Here is a 21,501-nt window from a genome sequence, read left to right on the forward strand (position 1 = left end):
ACTGTGTTTGCTCCGCTCTGTGCACTTGTTTTCAGTTTGTCTGCTGCATCATTGAAGAGGAGCTTGTAATTGAATTATTCAAATGACTTCAATGCCGATGGTCAGTTGCTGCTGAAATGAGCTGAACGAGTGCTCAGATTTACACTTAAATCCTCCAGCTGGGCATCTGAAGGAAGGGAAACACCGAAGCCTCAGGCCTGATTCTCCTTCAAACCACTGAATCATCCGGCATCATTAGGGGTGACTCTGCTGCCCTGCAGTCTCAAGTTCCAACTCTCCTCGGCTGCTGGACTTTGTGGAAGGACCAGCACAGTGTCACTGCACATCAAAGTCAGGGGAGCATTTAAAGAGGAACTATGCAGCATTTTTAGATTAACAATGCTACATTTTTACCTTAATTAACCAGCTTCAGAGTACTAGTGCTGGTTAAATAAATGACTTGTAACGTGTTCCAAAAATGTCTAAAATCAAATCTATTACCTTTGTTTTGTAGTTTTTTGGGGGGTTTTTTGCCTTTATTTGATAGCACAGTGAGATAGACAGGAAAGGGGGAGGCAGAGAGAGGGGGAATGACATGCAGGAAAGGTCTGCCCAACGCGGGATTCGAACCGGGGACGCCTGCGTTGAGGACTGTAGCCACTACATGGGGCGGCCGCCTTAACCAGGTGGTCAGGTTCCCCATGTTCCTCATTTGAACGCGTCTCATATTTCCCCAGTGAAGACATCACCTCCAATAAGGTTCTCACATTGCCAATAGGGATGTTTCCCTCCAGTGTGATGGCCCTTCTAGTCATGAGCTGAAGAAAGTGTGCTTCCCACAGACGGCCAGCGAGTGGCAGTAGAGCTGCTTGTTCAATGTGCCAGCAGCAGGACCCAGCTGACAGAATGAAACCAATGCAGATTTCAGAGAAACGTTCACTGGCACCGCAAAGTAGACACTGACTTAATAACATGCTCGTTAGGGCTCAAAGTAAAACTAAAGTAAGAGATCTCAGTACTACTGTTCAATGGTTTGCTATATAAACTATTTACAGTTTTTTTCAATTGCTAACAAGCAGTGGTCGAAACTGAAGTCACATGTTCAAAACTCTTAAAGGACAATTCCAGTCGAATTCAACTCGGGGCTGTATTTTCCTAACATTTAAAGTCTAAGAGAAAGAATCTGAAGATTTTCAGTTTAATGTCTCCTGTTTTGCGGTAGTTGTGTCTGTCCCCGCATCGCCACGGCAGCAATGAATGGGAGCGGATGTAAGTTCTGCTGTTTAGGCTGTTTACATCCCTCAAAGCCACAGACAGCGTCAGATGGAGACTCAAACATGCAGCCAGAAGTTTATTTACTTCAACAAGCCGACATGTTTGTAAAACTAGATCTAATTCAAAGTCTCCCAGAGTCTCGCGAGACCCAAGTTGCCGTGCGCGGTGTGTTCAGGTGCAGTGGGAAAAGCTACCGTTTGTGTCATAAACACAGGAATATCAACTCTTGACTTGCTTCAAGTAAAAAAAAACGTCTCAAAATGTAGACTTGAAGCAAGTAAAGAGTTGATATTCCTGTGTTTATGAGCACGGCAACTTGGGTCTCGCGCGAGACTTTGAATTAGATCTAGTTTTACAAACATGTCGACTTGCTTGAAGTAAATAAACTTCTGGCTGCATGTTTGAGTCTCCATCTGACGCTGTCTGTGGCTTTGAGGGATGGAAACAGCCTAAACAGCAGAACTTACATCCACTCCCATTCATTGCTGCCGTGGCGATGCGGGGACAGACACAACTACCGCAAAACAGGAGCAATTGAACTGAAAATCTTCAGATTCCTTCTTTTAGACCTAAAATGATAGGAAAATACAGCCCGAATTGAATTCGCCTGGAATTGTCCTTTAACACAGCCAGCATTTCCATCAGGCATCTCAGCTGAACAGTTCATCTCATCCTCAAAACGGTGCCTCACCAACAAAACACTTCATACACGTCTCAAAATAAGCTCATTCAACCACAACACGAGCACATAGTATCACTTTGGGAACAAACACTGTCACTCTTAGCACAGTGAACGACAAAACGCTAACAACATTTTTTCAAAATCAGTTAATCAGTTTTGTTATAAAATAAATACTGCAATATCTTTGCACTTTGAGTGTTCTAGATAATATATTGCAACAAGAATGAATCAGGAATGCAGCAATTTACGTCAAGAGAATGTATTTTCTCTGTTTTCCCCTTGCATAGGTACTAAGGGACCTTACAAAAAATAAAATGTTTACTGTAAACAGAAAAATGCAGAATCTCCAGAGGTAGAACACAAAACAGGGGAGATAATGTAAGTTCGTGCAACCTGTGTTTGGAGTTGCATAATATTTTTATTTATTTTATTCAATAAAATATTTTTGATTTGATGTTTCATATATTTCAATGTTCCTGCAACAGAAATGATGAATTATGATTTCTATTTATGATTTCTATTTATGATTTATAATGATTTCTATTGGCCTAATTGAGCAATGCATAATTCCACATACTTTTTACATCACTTTTGTTTTTCTCTCTCTCTTTTTCTAATTGTTTTGTTTTTCACATGACTGTAAACTGAATTTATGTTGAATGTTTATCTTTATAAATTTATGTTGAATGCTTATCTTAACAAATGTATGTCAAATGTTTATCTTGAATTTTCACAGAATATTGATTTTCTTTTTTAATTGTCTTATGTTGTTTTTTCATTCTGTAAATTAAATTTATGTTGAATGTTTGTCTTTTGGAGGACCACTTGACGAGCCCTTAGGGGTTTTTTGGGTTTCTCCGGCACATTTGCTTTATCTACTATATACTTGTATGTCTTTTGTTGTTGTCGTTCCACTTTTTAATATGCTGTTTTATACATCTTTTATGTGCTAAATAAAAAATACAAATACAAATACAAATAAACTATATAATGATAGTGTGAAAAGATACACTGACTTTAATCCAAAACAAATAACCAATAGGGTGACTCTCTAGCTCTAAACACACAAGCAGAATGAAACCATTAAAGGGATAGTTCAACATTTTGGCAAATTGGCCCATTGCCATAATCGCTATAATCATAACAGTAGGTTCGTTACCTTTATTTGTCGGTGTAAGCTGTTTTTAGAACGGAGGAGCGGAGCGGCGAGCTGCTCAGAGCTACGCTACGGAGGCTTAAGGAATTTCTTGGTTTCCCTCATCAAACTCATCAAATACACAATCCAACAACTCCAAAACGCTTTCGTGGACAAGTTGTGACCTGCACAACCACCACGCTACGAGATAATAATGGAACGTTACGAAACAGAGCCGTTTTCAAGGTAAATACAGGGTAAATAAAGAGTCTGCTTGCTGAAAAAGTGTCCCTGAACGCAACGCGCATCAGGGGTTTTGCATGAATTTCCCTCTAAAACAGCTCCGTCTCGTAACGTTCCATTATTATCTCATAGCGTGGTGATTGTGCAGCTCACAACTTGTCCACGACAGCCTTTTGGAGCTGTTGGGTTGTGTATTTGATGAGTTTGATGAGGAAAACCAAGAAATTCCTTTAGCCTCCGTAGCGTAGCTCTGAGCAGCTCGCCGCTCCGCTCCTCCGTTCTAAAAATAGCTTGCACCGACAATTAAAGGTAACGAACCTACTGCTATGACTATAGGGATTATGGCAATGGGCCAATTTGCCAAAATGTTGAACTATCCCTTTAAAGTTCATCAGTTGTCAGTTCCAGTGTGTGTGTGAGCTGCAGTACCGTCCTCTAGTGGACCGACTGGGTTACTGCATTACATCCAACAGGACTGGGCTGCTTTTACTGTGAAAAGCCTCAACAGGAAGTAGTAGTGCAGAGAGAGAGAAGAGACGTGTGGCTGCTGGCGCCGTGGTAACTCATGTCGGCACACGGCTCGCTCCGACTCTCACATGAAATTAATTTAAAGGACAAAAATGAAAGAGTCACACAAACAAAAGGCGAGAAAGAGAAAACTCCACACCTGAAGGCATGTGGATGAGTGTGTGTGTGTGTGTGTGTAATTTTCCTCCTGATGAAAGACTCAGCTTTTTCTGTTTGTACATGATCAGGTGTGTGTGTGTGTGTGTGTGTGTGTGTGTGTGTGTGTGTGTGTGTGTGTGTGCGTGTGTAAACCACACATTTGTTGTAACTTGAACCTCTGACTAAGTGTGCCTCTGAGCCAAACACATGATTAATCCTGCAGAGGAGCAGACAGCAGGACGGAGACAAGGAGAGAAAACCTCTACTTATTTATTTTTCATTTTGTATAATTCCTTTCCACCTCATTCAGACTGTTGTAATGTCCACGGACGGTGTGTATCTCATCACATCCATTCACTATTCACATGATGTTTTCATAGGTTCATATCCATCCTCTTCACACAAGTCACCAAACACATGATTTTAAGGGGTTTCATCATTTTAATGTAATTAAAATGTTAAATAAATGAGTAGGCTATAAAGTATTTAATTCATATATGTGACAAAATCAACTAAATTCAAGGGCCACGTTAAACATTTATTCGTGTATTTAAATAGATAAACAAATAAGTTATAGGCCTATATCACAAGGAACAGAGCGTGTGTGGAACAATGAGAAAAACCTGTGTAAAATTACAACATATTCTTCAGAACTTGTACTTTTAAAAACATTTTACACAGGTTTTTCTCATTGTTCCATGCTGCTTTTCAAATTCATTTAAGCAGGTAATATATTGAAATATGTTAAAAGTAACCACTGATCTAATCAATGCATTCTGTGCATCTTTCCCAGGAGGAGTTTGTCATTCTAAAACACATTTCAAGTATTTCTGTGAAGTACCATTTTCATTGTTTTTACGTCTAAATACGTGTCTATATACAGTATATTTATCCCTTTCACTGTTGCAGTACTACACCTTTTCATTGTTGTTTCCTGCATGTTTCCACTGGCCTTCCACTCCTTCACCAATATGTTCTTCAGAAAGATCTTAAGAAATGTCTTAAGAAGAAAATTAAGAAGTTCATAAGAAAGTTCTTAAGTGCAATTCCTCAATATTTTCTTAAGAACTGTCTTAAGAACAGTCATTTCTTACGAATTTCTTATTTTTCCTACTTAAGAAAATACGTCACTGCATTGCATTGCATGCACCATCAATCAATCAATCATTAGTCTAAACTTGTCTAAAATTTGTTGAAAAAGGTGATTTTTAGAGGTTTACCTATTCACCGTAGGGATTTTAAGACAGGTGAAGGTTGTCTTAAAGTTAAGAAAAAAGTAAAGAACAAATTTGAGAACTTTACCATTTGTTCTTAAGTTTTTTCTTAAGAAGAAACGTAAGAATAAAGTTGAGAAAATACTTAAGAACTTTTTTTAGAGAATATGACTTCTTTTTCTCTCTCTTTTTTCTTCTTAAGACAGAAGTTAAGAAAAAAATGACACTTAAGAAGATTTTTTTTCTTAAGAAGGTTTTGTGAATCTGGCCCCTGCCCCCCCCCCCCCCCCCCCCCGTAGCCTCCCTACAAACCCTGAGCACTGAGGCAGCTACAGCCACCAGCTCATCCAGGACCTGGTCCTCACAGGCCAGCGAGCAGCAACAGGCCAATCCCCACCCGGAACAGCTTGAGTCACGAGAAAATAATACCATCAACAACACTGACCCTGATAGAGTGGTTGGGGGCAACAGACTACAGTGTTTCCTCCAGGATTTTTTTTAAAAAAGGACATTACATACGAGCAGCATGGAGGTATTTGGATGTTTTTTGGTGTGTCTTTTTGTTACGAAGACAGTTGGTATCCATTTGCAACCGTTATATGGACATGCACTGCTACGCCGAGACCCCCTGTAACTCAGAGAAGCCACGGAGGACTCTGAAACTTCTCCCAGCCCCAGAAATTTCAATTTTGGGTGAACTATCCCTTTAACATTATCTGATCCCCCATTCTGAAAGACAAGCTCAAAGCTCAAAGCATGGAGCTGGATTCCTGCTTCACTTCCTGGACTGGGATGTGATAAGATGACCACAGCATCAAGCTGGGTGACTGGCAGGAACAGTGGTGAGAAGCACCAGGGCTCCACAGGCTTTAGAAGAGCTACAGGGATCTGACAATGGCCTTCACTGAATGGGGGTCATTCCTATGTTCCCACAGCCCTATGTTCCCTCAGCCCTATGTTCCCACATTTCTAACTTTTGTTGTCACTGAAAATTAGGCCCTATGTTCCCACAGCCCTTTGGTCCCACCATTGGTTGGGTTTAGGCAATGAAGAAAGGAGTTGGTTAAGTTTAGTAAAAAGACCCAGTAGAGGCTAGACAGGCCAGATAGATTAGAGTCCAGATACGTAGGTAGAGAGAGTCCAGTGGGAACATAGGGCTGAGGGAACATAGGGCTGAGGGAACATAGGGCTGTGGGAACATAGGCACGCTCCCGATGAATGGAGCAACAAGAACTGCCTCTGGACACCTCCAAGACCAAGGAGCTGGTCGTTGACTTTCAAAGATCTTGGCATTCAGCAAGTCCACATGTGATGGGTTGCTCCTCTAGCAGAAAGGATGAAGCTGGTTCTTTCTCTAAACGGTTACCAATAATGACAATATGAAAGAGGGATACGATCAATTTCATGTAGTTTTATTCAACCAGAAATACATATTATCCGATAAAATAGCCCCACTGTGAAAAACTAGTCCCACCTCTCCAGACGTTAGCTCCAAGTAGCTCTGCATCTGGTCTTTTCCTCTGTCACTGCTCAGTCCCCTCTACCGTTGTTAACCCTCTGGAGGTCAAAGTTCACCTTCAACATGTGAATACAACTACTTTAGTCCATTTTTTAACATCGTGCTACATCATGGATACATGACAACAACTTCCATTCATAGCAGTCATACGTGCCTGACGCGGAGTGATAGCCTACACTGTGATAAGGCTTTAGAATAGTAGCCGTGGTATTATGCTCATTATACCACGGCTAACAACCAATCAGATTGCCGGATTTCACCTTTCCGTTTTATAATGTCTATTATTTATTATGTGTCAGTGGTTTAAAGACCACACAAGTTGACAACTTCAAACTGGGAGCATGTAGTGTACATTGCATCAGTCTCGACACTCCATTCAGGATATGGAAGGGCAACATGGAAAGAGACATGGACGTCACCTAGTGCCCTGCTAGAGGGGTTGTCACATATCAACCATCATCAGAACTTTTTCCAATGAGCTGCTGAGGTGACAGGAACATCTCTGCAGCTTCTAGCTCTCATCATGCTTGGTAATCATGTTCTAACTTTACCCACAGGCCTCCTGTCCGTGTCGAGTGTGGTGCACACAACGGGCCTTTTGCCAGAACATTTTTCTGCTCCTCTGTGAGGCTTCTTAAGTATGAGTGTTGAAAGTCATCAAACTCTCTTCACTGTACAAACTTGTCCTCGCAGACTCACGAAAACCACCAACTCCTGAAAAGAGAGTCAACACCCCGTAAAACTGCCAGATGAAACTACCTGTCCCAATGTGTTTTTCATTTCAGGGAAAGTTTTATTCCAAGAGCACGTGATGGTTAAATGACTGGTTATGGGGAGAACGGAGGCTCTCCGCCTTCCCCCTAGCATCCCTTGGCCGAAAAAAACCACCATGCAAGATCAGCAGCAGCTCCAACCCGGTCCCAGATCTCGTCTCGCAGGAAACATGGACTGCTTTATGGCTATGACACAAACACACCCCATAATCTTTAGCGTTAGCGTTACTAGGCCTGTAACGATACACGTGTCGAAATCGAAACCGCGACACTCTAATGCCCTGTACACACTGTGCGATTTTGGCCGTCGCAGACGAAAGATGGCCGATCGTAGGAGAATTGTGGCGAAATCTTTGGTCGTAGCTCTAAATCGGCCGTCTTACGTCGCTCTGTGAGACAGGTTCTACGACAGCCGTTGTCAGCATCTTGCGACCAAAGACGACCTGCGATTAAATTCTGAAAACTGCTACGACCTACGTCTACTAATCAGCTGATGGACGTCTATCAGTGGCGCAGGTGACAGGGACGAGCACTGATTTTCGAGTAAATAGTCATTAAATTAAAAAACGAATAGTTTATCTTGTCATGACTGGAGAGGTATTCCTTCAAAGTGCAGGAAAAACACAGTTTTTATTTGGACCTAACCAACTCACGTATCCCTCCGCCCAGGGTTAGCGCCCGCCGATCAGCAGTTGGTTAGGTCCAAATAAAAACTGTGTTTTTCCTGCACTTTGAAGGGCTGGAAATAATTAAATTATAGCGAAACCTCTTTTAGGCCGTGAAAATAGGCCGTTTCTTTGGGTCTGTTCACAACACTGTATGTTGAAAATCTCTGGGCAGGGCTATTATGGGCTGGCGTTGCTAACGGGAGGAGTGCAGAGAGTCTTCTACTGCAATTAAAGTACTTAGGGGCTATTTGTAGATCATACAACCCCACTTTTAAAAAAAAAAAATGCTACTACCCCTTTAATATAGGACCAATTATTAATCCTTCAGAGGAAATGTTTGAAGTATTCAAATGTTTGATGTTTTTTTTCATCTTTATTTTTATTACAAATGAGGCACTAACATTTAAATTCCTACCAGTTCAGTTTTACATTATGTACATTGACATAAACATAATTTAACCCTGTTACCTTTACTCTGGGGTACAAAGCAAGGTGGTTATCCCGCAGGTGATGATTCATATTGTTCATAATGTCGCGTAAATTGCGGAACACAGAGAAATCCACTGATGACAGTGACGCTGGTTTATCAGGAGCAGAAACACAGCCTCGGCAGGCCGCGCATCTCATTATCTAAATCTAGAAGTGAGTGTGTGATATAGACGAAGTAAAGAAACATTTCATTTCTGGGACATTTCTATTCACTTGGGGGCAGTTCCAGGACGGTGGTGAAAAAAGTTAGTCCAGAGCTCTGAGTGGTCCAGCTCCAGTCTGTGTGTGTACATGCCTGTGGTGGTCGGAAGAATAAAACCTTTATTCATGGCACTCCTGCCTTTCTTCTATTTAATCAGAGCAGAAAACCCCTTCAAACACACACACACACACACACACAATCTGCAGGCTACAGTCATGTTCTACTATAGAGAGGACAGAAGTAGCTCTGTTATCAATACAACAGTTATATAAGCGTACAGTTGTCTACAGAGTCTTCTCCCTCGGACATACATCCTCAGCCTGGTGCTCACATCCAGCAGCAGACTCTCACCTCAGCTACCTGCTTCATTTTCATTCCAACAGGAATAAACCTGTCACTTCATGAGCATCACTGACAGAACAGACTGCTTTAAAATGTAGTAGTACTCGGGGTACAACGGTACAGGTAGCCCACGGTACCGTCCATACCTCGCTTTTTGGGCCACGGTTTCAGTTTGGTTTCGGTACGTGTTTTAATCCTTAAAGGTGTACAAAAAAGAAAAATGAATTTGATTCCACTCTGGGTCATATAATTGACCTCTGGCTAAGCCATGCCCCCAAACACGATGAGCCAATCACAGTGCGCATAGCTAGCCCATACACTCGGACATTCTCTGCTTCCACGTCCATTGAAATGCATTGCAGTTCGTCAGTTTTCATTCGTTTTTATATGTTTTTTCTTGACATTTTAAGTTTAAAATGGTCAAACAGTGTGCATGGGGTAGGCTACATGCAACTCCGACACTAGGTATCCTGAGGGGCCACAGGGTGTTTTTTATTTTTTTTACCTTTTCCTAAGCCACATCTCAACCAAGAGAAGTGTCTGCTCTGGATCAAGTTATGCGGTAGACCACAACACCAACTAAACGTGGATAAACTTAACAAGGATGTCTACATCTGTTCTAAGTTAAGTCAACAACGTATTTGAGGCAACATATTGTCAGAGATGTTTAGACGTTAGCCAGTATCACAACTAAGCATAAGTCCGCTAGCTTAATGCTAACGTATAATGCAAAACTCCATAGACAGGCTAACAGAAGTTAGGGCGGGCCAGTGATTTGTGTGGGCGGCTCTGGCCCGGCCCACTCCTGCCTACGCGCCTGGTCCACACACTGCCTGTCCACAGGCTCTTCATGCACATTGTTGACATTTTGTTTTTAGTGCGTTTTATCACCGCACTTCCTCCTTTTCTCTTCAGGCATGGTCAGCAGGATAGGTAGGCTACTTGTCAAACGGCGTGTAATAGCCATTGCTAAGCAACCGGACAGTGGCGTGAATGTTGAGCACGGCACTAAACAGCTGTTTTCTATTAGGGGTAAAAATTACCCCTTGGCGGTTCTAGGTATAAATGGTCTTTTTTTCTTTTATCCCACAGACTTCAAAATTCACTAGATGATTAATGAACCCATTTTAGGAAAAGTCATGAACTGAGAGAAGTGGAGGTTTTGTTTTAACAGAGTTACACATATTTAAAAACACCAGGGGGGTAAAAATGACCCCTTGGCGGTTCTAATCCCTGGTCTCTGTGTGTGAGGCTGAGGGTCCAGTCCCTGTGACACTGTGCCCAGCTCTGAGCAGCGTTGCAGGGGAAGGAAGTGGAGCTCCCAGGTCAGACCTGCATCCTGCTGCGAGGGTCAGTGGACCGGAGGAGAACACACCACACACACACCCCAGAGCTGCCTGTGATGCCACAGCACCGCAAAGCCACTAAACGAGCACTGTTAGTGAGGCTGGAAATGTCTCAACAACAGTTTTTATCAAACACACAGTGAAGAAAAGTTATTTACATGACTTGACTTTACATGGCCGGCTGTCAGAGTCTTATCAGATGTCTCGCTGTGTGTCATTCACCTGGACTTGATTCAACGTGCGAATGCGGTGGAGTTCTGAACGTGTGAACATGTGCAGGCAGAGAAGGTGCACCATCAGCAGCTAAAAACCAAATTCTCTGGTGTAAATTAGAGACTGTGGTGTATCCGCCCATCTCTGTGATTTTTACTGCAATTATAATTGACTTTTCCCCCCGGTGCAACTGCTTCTGAAAAATGAACAACGTGGCGCACTGGGATGTCTGATCAGATCTGATCAGAACAAGAGTCTGAATACAACAAAGAGATAAAACCCAGAGGTTACCATGGTGACGACCAGAGCTAGCCCAAGACGTTAGCCATCTAAGCAGCTGCTTGGGGCCTCATGACCACTGGGGGCCCCGAAGAGCAATCCACTTGTTTAAATCTGTAAAGATGAGGACGCTCTTTTTTCTTATTAATTTGATTTTACCGTTAGCTAAGTTTCATATTCACAAATGTAAATTCACAAACAAAAAGCCAAATTTCACTGTGTTTATAAAAGAAATGGAACAGTATATCTCAACAATTCCCCCTCACAGAACAAAAAAGCGATCAAAACTCCGAATGTATGCTGTACTTTTAAGGTATTTATGTAATCTGATACCTTACTCTCGCACCTTTTTATTTTATTACAATTTATTTACTTTTATTGCTACTAATATTATTATTTATTTTACTTTCTCTCTCTTTTTTTCCACCTCTCGTCTCTTTGTTAATGCTCTGTTCTCTCTCTGTGTTGTGTTGATGTTTACACCAGCAACAACGTATTGTATGGTATTTGCATTTGTATGTCCTGGTCACTTTCAATAAAGTTTTTTGAAATAAAAAAAAAAAACTTGTTTAAATCTAGGCTATAGGTCTAGTGCGCAACTTCTGTCGACCCCTATTGAAATCCTGCATAATTACAAAAACCCTGTACTTCAACTTGTTGTTGGACATTGCTGTTGCACTTTATCTAAAACCAGAAATAAAATAAAAAACAGATGACGCTTTTACAGCAAATGTATTAGCCTACCTTTTGGTTTATTTTGTTAGTTTTAGTAGTAGGCCCGGCCCACATGACATTCAGTATCCCACTTTGAATATTAAGTGTAAATCCACCCCAGGCTGCACTTTTAGCTGAATTTGGTTCCGTTTCAAATTTTTTTAAAAACATGCCTAAGGCTAAGATGGTGACTCATAATGACAGATTAGAAAAATAAAATAAGTTTGTAATAGGTGTGAAAATGATCGATAATCAGTATTATTGAGGTACAGGGACCACCCACTGCACACCGGACGAAGCCCCCTCACTGTCCAGTTTTAAAACTCCTCTAAAACCCCATTAATATTCCTTGGCTTTCAACCCAGCATGAGACTCTGATTTTGTTTTAGTGTTTTAATTGTTTTTACCATTGTTATTGTTTAATTGTTTTTATATTGTTTTTATGTTTTGTCTTATGTTCTATTTTTATTCATGTACAGCACTTTGATCCAGCTGTGGCTGTCTTTAAAGTGCTTTATAGGCTAAATAAAGTTGAGTTGAGTTATTGGCAGAGATGGACAGAGTTCTCGACCCCAGTACTTGAGTAAGAGTACAAATACTACTGGTCAAAATTTACTCCGTTACAAGTAAAAGTAGCTCAGTCGACATGTTACTCGAGTAAGAGTAAAAAAGTACTTGCTTTTAAAGGTACTTAAGTATCCAAAAGTACATACTTTTAAATTTACTTTAAGTAAAAGTAAGAGTAAGAGTAAATTTCTTATTTTTCACATCAGTGAATTACTATATTTTTATCTAAATGAATGTAAGGAGCTTTTAACTCTTGTTAGTGAGAATGAACTCTTTGAAAGCAGCTGCACTGATGTGCTGCTTTTAGGGGTTAGGGTTTCCTTCACAGACAAACACAGCTTGTGTCCAATAGGATTTTAAGGGCAGACCTGAAAGTAACGAGTACTTTTCAGCCCTCCTAGAAATTAACTCAAGTAAAAGTAAAAATATTTGTCTTGGAAATGTATTCAAGTAAGAGTAATAAGTACCAAAGAAATCTAACACTCAAGTAAAGTACAAATCCTCTGGATATGTACTTAAGTACAGTACTCAAGTAAATTTACTCCATTACTGTCCACCACTGCTTATTGGCAGTAATAGATGAGGGCCCCAAAATGAAATTGTGCTCAGGGCCCCATGGAGGCTTGTGCCGGCCCTGCAGGTGACAACAAAGATGATGATGATGATGATGAGCAGCATCATGGTCTGGTTCTTCACCTCATCAGTAAACACAGGCATGAGTCAGGCAGGTGAGTGGGCCTAGGGGGCTGAACAGAGGGGAGGTGTCGAGGTGTGGAGGTGTCGAGGCCTTACCCAGGTACTTGATGGTGAATCCCCGCGGCGGGTTGAGGGACCTGCGCATCCAGCCCTCCCTCAGCACCTCCAGGTGGTCCTCCTTCCCCTGGATCAGCAGCACATGCTCGTCTATCCAGCCCAGGAAGAAGGTCTCGGACACGGCCTCGGTAATCCGCTGGTTCCACACATGCTGCTGGCTGTTCTCCGCTTTGAAGTCGGCGAAAATCTCATAGCCGGTGTGATGCCTCGGCAGCTCGTCGCTCTCCGACACGCCGGTGCCGGTGCCGGTGCCGGCCGCCCCCAGCGCCTCTCCCGGTCCCGGTCCCGCCCCGCCCCTGGACAGCACTATGGCCAGGGAGTGGGGCGCTATCTGCAGGAAAGACTCCATTAAAGCTGCTGTCTGAGGGGAAGAAGCAGTGTTGTCATCGCCTCATTCAGCGGTGGTGTGCCGCTGCTGCTGCCGCTGCCGCAGCGCGGGGCTCGGCGGGAGTCACCCCGTCCATGGTAGCTGCTAGCTGCTAGCTGCTAGCAGGGTGTGTAGCCTAGCGACGGGTGTGTAGCCTAGCGACGGGGCTCCGCTCAGCTCCGCAGACTACCGCTGTGTTCCCATCAAGCTAGCCCGCTAGCGTCCGACCGACCCTCACATCAGACCCATGTCCTCCCGGTCCGCCCTCCCCTCCCCTCCCGGTCTCCCCTCCTCTCTGGACGGGGTCCGTGGCTCCGGTCCCGGTCCCGGTGTTTCCTGCAGACTCACCTGCAGCGCTGTCCGCCGCCGACCTGAGCTGACATTCGTGATTTTCGGGTGTAAAGCCCCGTGGTTAGGGTCGGTAGTCGGTGCCTTGGAGCAGCTAACACAGCTAGCCGAATGCTAACGTGTTAATGAATTCACCCAGGCAACAGATGCGGACAGCCCCCTCCCCTCCTCCTCTCCTCCTCCTCCTCCTCCTCCTTCTTCTCCTCCACCTGTATGTCTTCTGTCTTTCTCTCTCTGTCCGTCCTTCAGGGGTTTGTTACCGGGGGCGAGGTGTCTTGTGTTCAGCCGCCGGGGATGAGGGTGGTGTCTCGGGCCTGGCTGTAGCTCTGGTCCGGTGCAGGCAGCAGCAGCAGCGGGATGCAGCAGGACGCTTCTCTCATTCAGGTAACGTAACGTTACAGTGATGGCAGCAGCAGCAGCAGCAGCTCAGCAGCTCGGTGACGCTGAGGAGCTGCAGCTGCGTCAACACCACGCTGATGTGACGACACACGCTTCCGGAAAGACTATCAAAATAAAACTCACTGAGCGCGACGGCTGCAATGAGGCAGAACCAAATCAGAAAGACATGATATCACGAGTCACAATATATACAGCTCTGGAAAAAAATTAAGAGATCACTCCCAAAATGATCAATCAATAATCAACTACCGACAACATTTCTCCCAAAATTGAAAAAAAAAAATTGTCATTTAACTAGTCTAAATAACAAAAATATCGTCTTACTCAAAGTCTTTTCAGACCTTGAATAATAATAATAATGCAAATAAAACATGTTGATATTTATTCCTAAAGAACACAGCAAGAATATTTTAACTCAGGAAGAGTTTAAATCAGTTTTTGTGGGATAATGTCAATGTTTAATATTCTTGCTGTGTTCTTTAGGAATACATATGAACATGTTTTCTTTGCATTATTATTCAAGGTCTGAAAAGACTTGATATTTTTTTATTTAGACTAGTTTAGTCATTAGTCAAGCTCTAAATGACTATATATATATATATATATATATATATATATATATATATAGTAAAACCAGAGAAACTGATCATTTTGGGAGTGGTCTCTTTGGTTCTCTTTTTTTTATTTAGAGAAAATAATTATGATGACGAGCCAAAAGATGAAGTAGCCTATTTCCGTTCTTTTGAAGGTGGTGACAGGAGAGACATTCTAAGCAGGCACACACACATACACACACACACACACACAGAGAGAGCACTGGGTTTGGGGCTGTAGTGATCATGGAGGGGCACTACAGTCAACTAGATTAGCCAGACTTTCAGCAAAACAAAACAAAAAACACAAGCAGATGTTTGTCAATCATTTCAACATGAACACTGAGTTTTCATTAGACAGATGAAAGTACCTACTGTGTTTCTTCAGGTGCAGGGGTGGGTCTTCCATGGTGGCACAGGGGGGCACCCGCCCCCTTGCAATCTGATTGGCCACCCTGTGTACCCCCCAGACACTGCACACATTTGATTTTAAAACAGCTGCAGCTCATTTCACACACGCGAGAATGCGTAAAAAGTAAAAGAGTTTTTATTGAAAAGCAGCAGACTTTTTATTATTATTATTTCAAGTTGCCAGCACGCCGCGTTATTATGAAATGAGCCAGTCCAAGATGTGTTTTATGTTTGCAAATTATTGTATCTGAGAATAGGCCTTCAGTTTCTTTATGTTCTTTATGTATGATGTTTACTGTGAGAATATATTGTGTTTCTTATTCTGCTAAGACTTCTCATTTACAAGATAGAGCTGATTATTGACGGACTATAATTTTAATATTGACAAGTGGAAAATGGAAAGGTCATAGGCATCTTCTTTACAATGTGAAAGATTCAGATTCAGATTCAGACCAGGAAGAGGAGCTTCCGCTGCAAACATTCTTGAAATATAGACTTATTTAAAGCAGATATCAGTGGAATGTTTTTGTTAATATAAGTCCTAAATAGTCCTATTTTCCGTCAGCAATCACTTACATGAAGTATTTCAGCCTAAACACGAGTCTCTCCGTCACTCTGCTCTGCTGTAACCCGAGGAGAAAATTTTCCTTGTGGGATACAAGTGTTATCCAATGAGGGGAGAGAACGGCATGAAGGGCTGTGTGTGCAGCCAAGGGATGCGCGTGAATGTGGTGACGTAGCACGAGGACCAATTGATGCCTGACAAGGGCGGGGGCTGCTAACTCATGGTGCGTTCAAGGAAACTCGTACTTTGTGTTTTTCCTTCCTGTGAAGTCATACCAGTTCGATCTGGTACGAGTTCACGGGTCGGAAGTTACGAGTGGCCGTTACAGGGAACTTTCACAGACAACAGGACGGTAAAAACACGAGCTACGGGTTACCTGGAACGCTACCAAGTCGTAGTTGTGACTTGAAGCTGTAACTTACGGTTTCAAAAGCCTGCCTTGAACACAGCATTAGCCGAAACGGCCGTGCCGATGATATCTGCTTTAATTTTTTTCGGCTTCAATACAAGACGGACATTACATACGAGCAGCATGGAGGTATTTGGATATTTTTTGGTGTGTCTTTTTGTTACGAAGACAGTACATAATGAGTGCGATTTGAATTTTGGGTGAACTATTCCATTAAGGTAGAAATCATCTACTACAGTCTAAGCAGGCACAAGAAACACTTCCTGTATTGATTTTCAAAATAAATAGAGCACCAATCAAAGTCATTTCTTTCCTTTATAAATGACCTGTGACATCATACATAATACTTTTGACTGTTAATGAATTTACTGCACACAGTCTGCCACAGGTACGGTGCTGTTCTGGATGGCATAACACATATAGATGAAGGAGGCTTTGGTTTCTATGTTTACATTTACCAATTACATATAGAACATATGAAGAGTTCATTTGCAAAAGCAGATAACTCTGTTTTCAAAAAAATGTCAAAACAATTTTTAATTATTATTTACACCAGGTGATATCAGTCAAACCAAAGTTGAGTGGCTTTGACCAAGGAGATGAGACATAACAAAACAGATGTAGCTCAAAAAAAAAATAAAGCTTTATTGAAAACAACACTATGCAAAGAATAATTCAAAAGCATCATCTCATCTTTTTCAAAATGGCAATGTTTTTTTCTGCCCACTCCGTGTTTGGTCTAAAATCATTTTTGCAAGACAGAAAATATTTAGTGTCTGTCAGTAACAAAAAGCAAAGACAATGAGACAGAGACACCCAAGCATTCATTCTGAGGCCCACTAGCTACAGCCAGGGCCGTTGTCTAGGGGAGAAAGGTGATGATAACTCTAGGGGCCCAGCACCCAGTGGGGCCCATAAAAAACCCCAATAATTTAAAATAAGTAATTTCCGAGTTCGACGCCGTTCAATTTATTTTTTACTCTAACTCTGAGCTCGTTTTTTTCCGACTTTCGAGTTGTCTTGAACGCAGCATAATACTCATAGTAATGCTGCGTTAGCATCAAAACAAAGAAGGCTAAATAAAAAATGATAATACATACGTAGTCTAAGAAAGAAAAGTGGAAAAGTCAGCAGGTAGGGGCCCACTTTAGTATTCTTTAAGGGGGCCCAGAATTCCTAGCAACGGCCCTGGCTACAGCATCAAGTCTGCTGGGCCTGGGCGACATGTTTGACTCACTTCTGGATCTCAAACTTTCCCATGATGTCACTACTCAGATGTTTTTTTGGGGGAAAACAACAGTTTCACATCTACATCTGCAATTCATAAACTGCTCTGCACCGTCATGGACACCCCCCCCTCCACCACTGTGAGTCCCTACACTGCAAAAATTCAATATCTTACCAAGAATATTTGCCTTATTTCTAGTCAAAATGTCGTTTCTAGTCAAAATAAATCTCATTATACTTAAAATAAGACTCATCACATTTTAAAAGTAGCTTGTTTTCAGACACTTTTTACTTCTTTCAACCAAATGTTTCACTTTAAATAAGTAGAAAAATCTGACAGTGGATCAAGTTTTTCTTTCTTATTACAAGCACAAAAAACTTGCTTTCACTGGCAGATTTTTCTACTTATTTCAATTGAAAATTAGTTTGAAACAAGTGAAAACTGTCTAAAAACAAGTTAATTTTTAGGTGATGAGTCTTATTTTATATATTATAAGTGGAAAGAGATTAGTTTAGACTAAAATTGAGACATTTTGACAAGAAAGAAGACAAATATTCTTGGAAAGATTTTGAGTTTTTGCAGTGTAGTGTTTCCTTTTTCTTTTGTGTCCGTTGTCTCCCCCTGTCTGTCTTTTTCATCATGTCAGTGTGTTAGTTTGTGTGTGTGTACAAGAGCAGTACAAGAACCTGGCTCCTCACCACATTTCTGTCTCATCTGTTGTGGTAGTTTAGTTTGGCTCCTTTTTGACTTTAAATATTTCCCAGCGCTTTATTTCACTTCAAGTTGCTCACCCACGTCAGCTTTTTTTTTTTTTTTGCACATATAATACAGAGAATAGTCAAAGTTAAACCAAGTTGAAACCAAGCCTTATGAAAACCCCTATGTAAAAACAACAATGGTTGTCTTCAGAGTCAGGAAAAATGATACAGAAATTCATTTCATAAAAGAAATAGCAATTAATATACAAAAAGAAAAATAAAGATTAACAGATCCTGCAACTGCTACAAATCTTTTTTCAGTTGTTTTTAGTACATTCAGTCTCTCATATCAATGCTTGTAATGTTTCACAGCAATTCAGATGCTCAGTTGTAAAAACATTTGGATTCTTGACATAATTGTTTACAAAAAAAACTCAGACATGAAAAGCACAGTGATTGACAGAGTGGAAGCAGACTGAATGGATTCATTCTGTTTGAAGGTATATAACACATACAAATGAAGAAACATCAGAACTACTGGCCTTACTAACTATAGTCTAAAACAGCTGAGCTTGGTGTTTGATGTCAACACAGCTGAATGGAGACTTAAAGGGATAGTTCACCCAAAATTGAAATTTCATTCACTCATTCACTCATTATCTCCTCCCCCTCATGTGGACTAAGGGCTGGGAGAAGTTTCAGAGTCCTCCGTGGCTTCTCTGAGTTACAGGGGGTCTCGGCGTAGCAGTGCATGTCCATATAACGGTTGCAAATGGATACCAACTGTCTTCGTAACAAAAAGACACACCAAAAAACATCCAAATACCTCCATGCTGCTCGTATGTAATGTCCGTCTTGTATTGAAGCCCCGAAATGCGAAATTGTCCCGAAAAAAAATTAAATAAGTCTATATTTCAAGCTTGTTTGTAGTGGAAGCTTCGTCCAAATTTGACGAACCGGGAAGAGGAACTTCCGCTACAAAACAAGCTTGAAATATAGACTTATTTATTTTTTCGGGACAATTTCGCATTTCAGGGCTTCAATACAAGACGGACATTACATACGAGCAGCATGGAGGTATTTGGATGTTTTTTGGTGTGTCTTTTTGTTACGAAGACAGTTGGTATCCATTTGCAACCGTTATATGGACATGCACTGCTACGCCGAGACCCCCTGTAACTCAGAGAAGCCACGGAGGACTCTGAAACTTCTCCCAGCCCTTAGTCTATGGAGCTATCTCCCTGACATTAAAAGTTGGCATTGAAAACAGAATTTGGCATTGTAATAAAAGTTGTATTGACACTGAAACAAGTATTGACATTGAAAAATGTTGGAACACAGGCATAAAAAATACAATATTTTATTTGGATTTTTAAAAAATATTTTATCATGTGATTTTCAATGTCAGTCTTCAGATTTCTTCTTCATGTCCATCTTTTTCAGTGTGTTTTTTTACACTGCATTTCCCCCCCAGTCTCACTGGTTTTCAGTTTCAGTGTTCTTTTTTTCTGTTTCAATGTTCTTTTTTTCAAAGCCAAGTTACTGTCAGGGTTTTGTCGTGGAGGGGGGGGTCTGAGGGGAGGGGCTAGGGACGCATGGAGAAGAAATCTGAAGACTGACATTGAAAACTACATGATAATATATTTTTTTAAAAATCCAAATTAAATATTGTATTTTTTATGCCTGTGTTCTAACATTTTTCAATGCCGATACTTGTTTCAGTGTCAATACAACTTTTATTACAATGCCAAATTTTATTTTCAATGCCAACTTTTAATGTCAGGGAGATAGCTCCATATTAGTCCACATGAGGGTGAGTAGATAATGAGTGAAATTTCAATTTTGGGTGAACTATCCCTTTAAATCAAGGATACTATATTGCCAACCAGGGGTATGCGAGCCATTGCAGGGGTACATGGAAACATTTATTAATTTATTTCCAAGATGACAAGTAAATGTTTAAAGTGTATTCATAAGTCCATTACTAAAACGGTTTGTGTGCACCACAACCAGTTCTGTGAAGACACAGCAAACACTGAGAAATGCCCAAATGTCCAGTTGTACTGCTGCTCTGGACTCAGGGGAGCTAAACATTATATATCAATGTTATAAGAGTTTAATAGAACAAGGCAGGTTGATTATTATTTAAAATACAATACACTATAATGTGTCTTTGTACAAATTATAGTGAGAAATAAAATGATTTGTTGTATTATGTTTCATATGACCACTTTGGGAGAATCTGAGAAACTGAATTTCCTATAAATAAAGTATCTATCTATCTATCTATCTATCTATCTATCTATCTATCTATCTATCTATCTATCTATCTATCTATCTAGGCAAGGCAAGGCAAGGCATCTTTATTTATATAGCGCATTTCATACCAAGGCAACTCAATGTGCTTTACATAAAGACAAAACATTAAAAAAAGAAGCATAAGACAGAATAAAAACAAACAAAACACTAAAAACAGAGTTAAAAGCAAGAGCAAATAAAAGTAAAAGAAAAAAAAATAGATAAGTTTAAAGTTCTCAGCTATAAGCACATGAAAAGAGAAATGTTTTTAACCTGGATTTAAAAGTGCTCACAGTTGGGGCTGATCTCAGTTCTGCTGGTAGTTTGTTCCACTTGTGAGCAGCATAACAGCTAAATGCTGCTTCACCATGTCTGGTCTGAACTCTGAGCTCCACTATCTGACCTGAGTCAGTAGATCTCAGAGCTCGACTGGGTTTATACTCTAGTAACATGTCTTTCATGTATTCTGGACCTAAACCATTCAGTGATTTGTAAACCAGTAGCAGAACTTTAAAATCTATTCTGTAGCTGACTGGGAGCCAGTGTAAGGTCTTAAGAACCGGGGTGATGTGATCTGATCTCTTTGTTCTGGTTAAAACTCGAGCTGCAGCGTTCTGAATGAGCTGCAGCTGTTTGATACTTTTTTGGGGGAGACCAGTCAGAAGACCGTTACAGTAGTCAAGTCTACTGGAGATAAAAGCATGAATCAGCTTCTCCTGATCAGTTTGGGACATAAAACCCTTAATTCTGGATATGTTCTTCAGTTGATAAAAGGCTGATTTGGTAACTGATTTGATATGGCTGTTGAAGGTCAGATCTGAGTCTATCAGCACGCTGAGGTTTCGGACTTGGTCTTTAGTTTCTAAAGACAGTGACTCAAGGTGTTTACTGACAGCAACCCTCTTCTCTTTATTTCCAAAAACAATGACCTCAGTTTTTTCTTGATTTAACTGAAGGAAATTTTGGCTCATCCAATTTTTGACTTGCTCTAAACAGTGACATAATGACTCTATTGGACTGCAGTCATCTGGAGACAGTGCAAGATATATCTGTGTGTCATCTGCAT

At 41.1% G+C, this 21,501-nt stretch overlaps 1 protein-coding gene across 1 annotated transcript in view; it reads right to left on the reverse strand.

Moving 5' to 3' along the window:
- LOC146980359 (storkhead-box protein 2-like) overlaps positions 1-13,468 on the reverse strand; it is a 90,813-nt gene extending 77,345 nt beyond the window's left edge. The window contains exon 1 of the mRNA XM_085788581.1: positions 13,099-13,468. Coding sequence (XP_085644707.1) covers positions 13,099-13,468 — 370 coding nt within the window. The remainder of the gene's footprint in view (positions 1-13,098) is intronic.
- Positions 13,469-21,501: the final 8,033 nt, after the last annotated feature.

The sequence above is a fragment of the Trachurus japonicus genome, chromosome 10, assembly GCF_045865225.1.
Source record: "Trachurus japonicus isolate A0001 chromosome 10, Traja_1.0".
In the NCBI taxonomy this organism is placed as follows: Eukaryota; Metazoa; Chordata; class Actinopteri; order Carangiformes; family Carangidae; genus Trachurus; species Trachurus japonicus.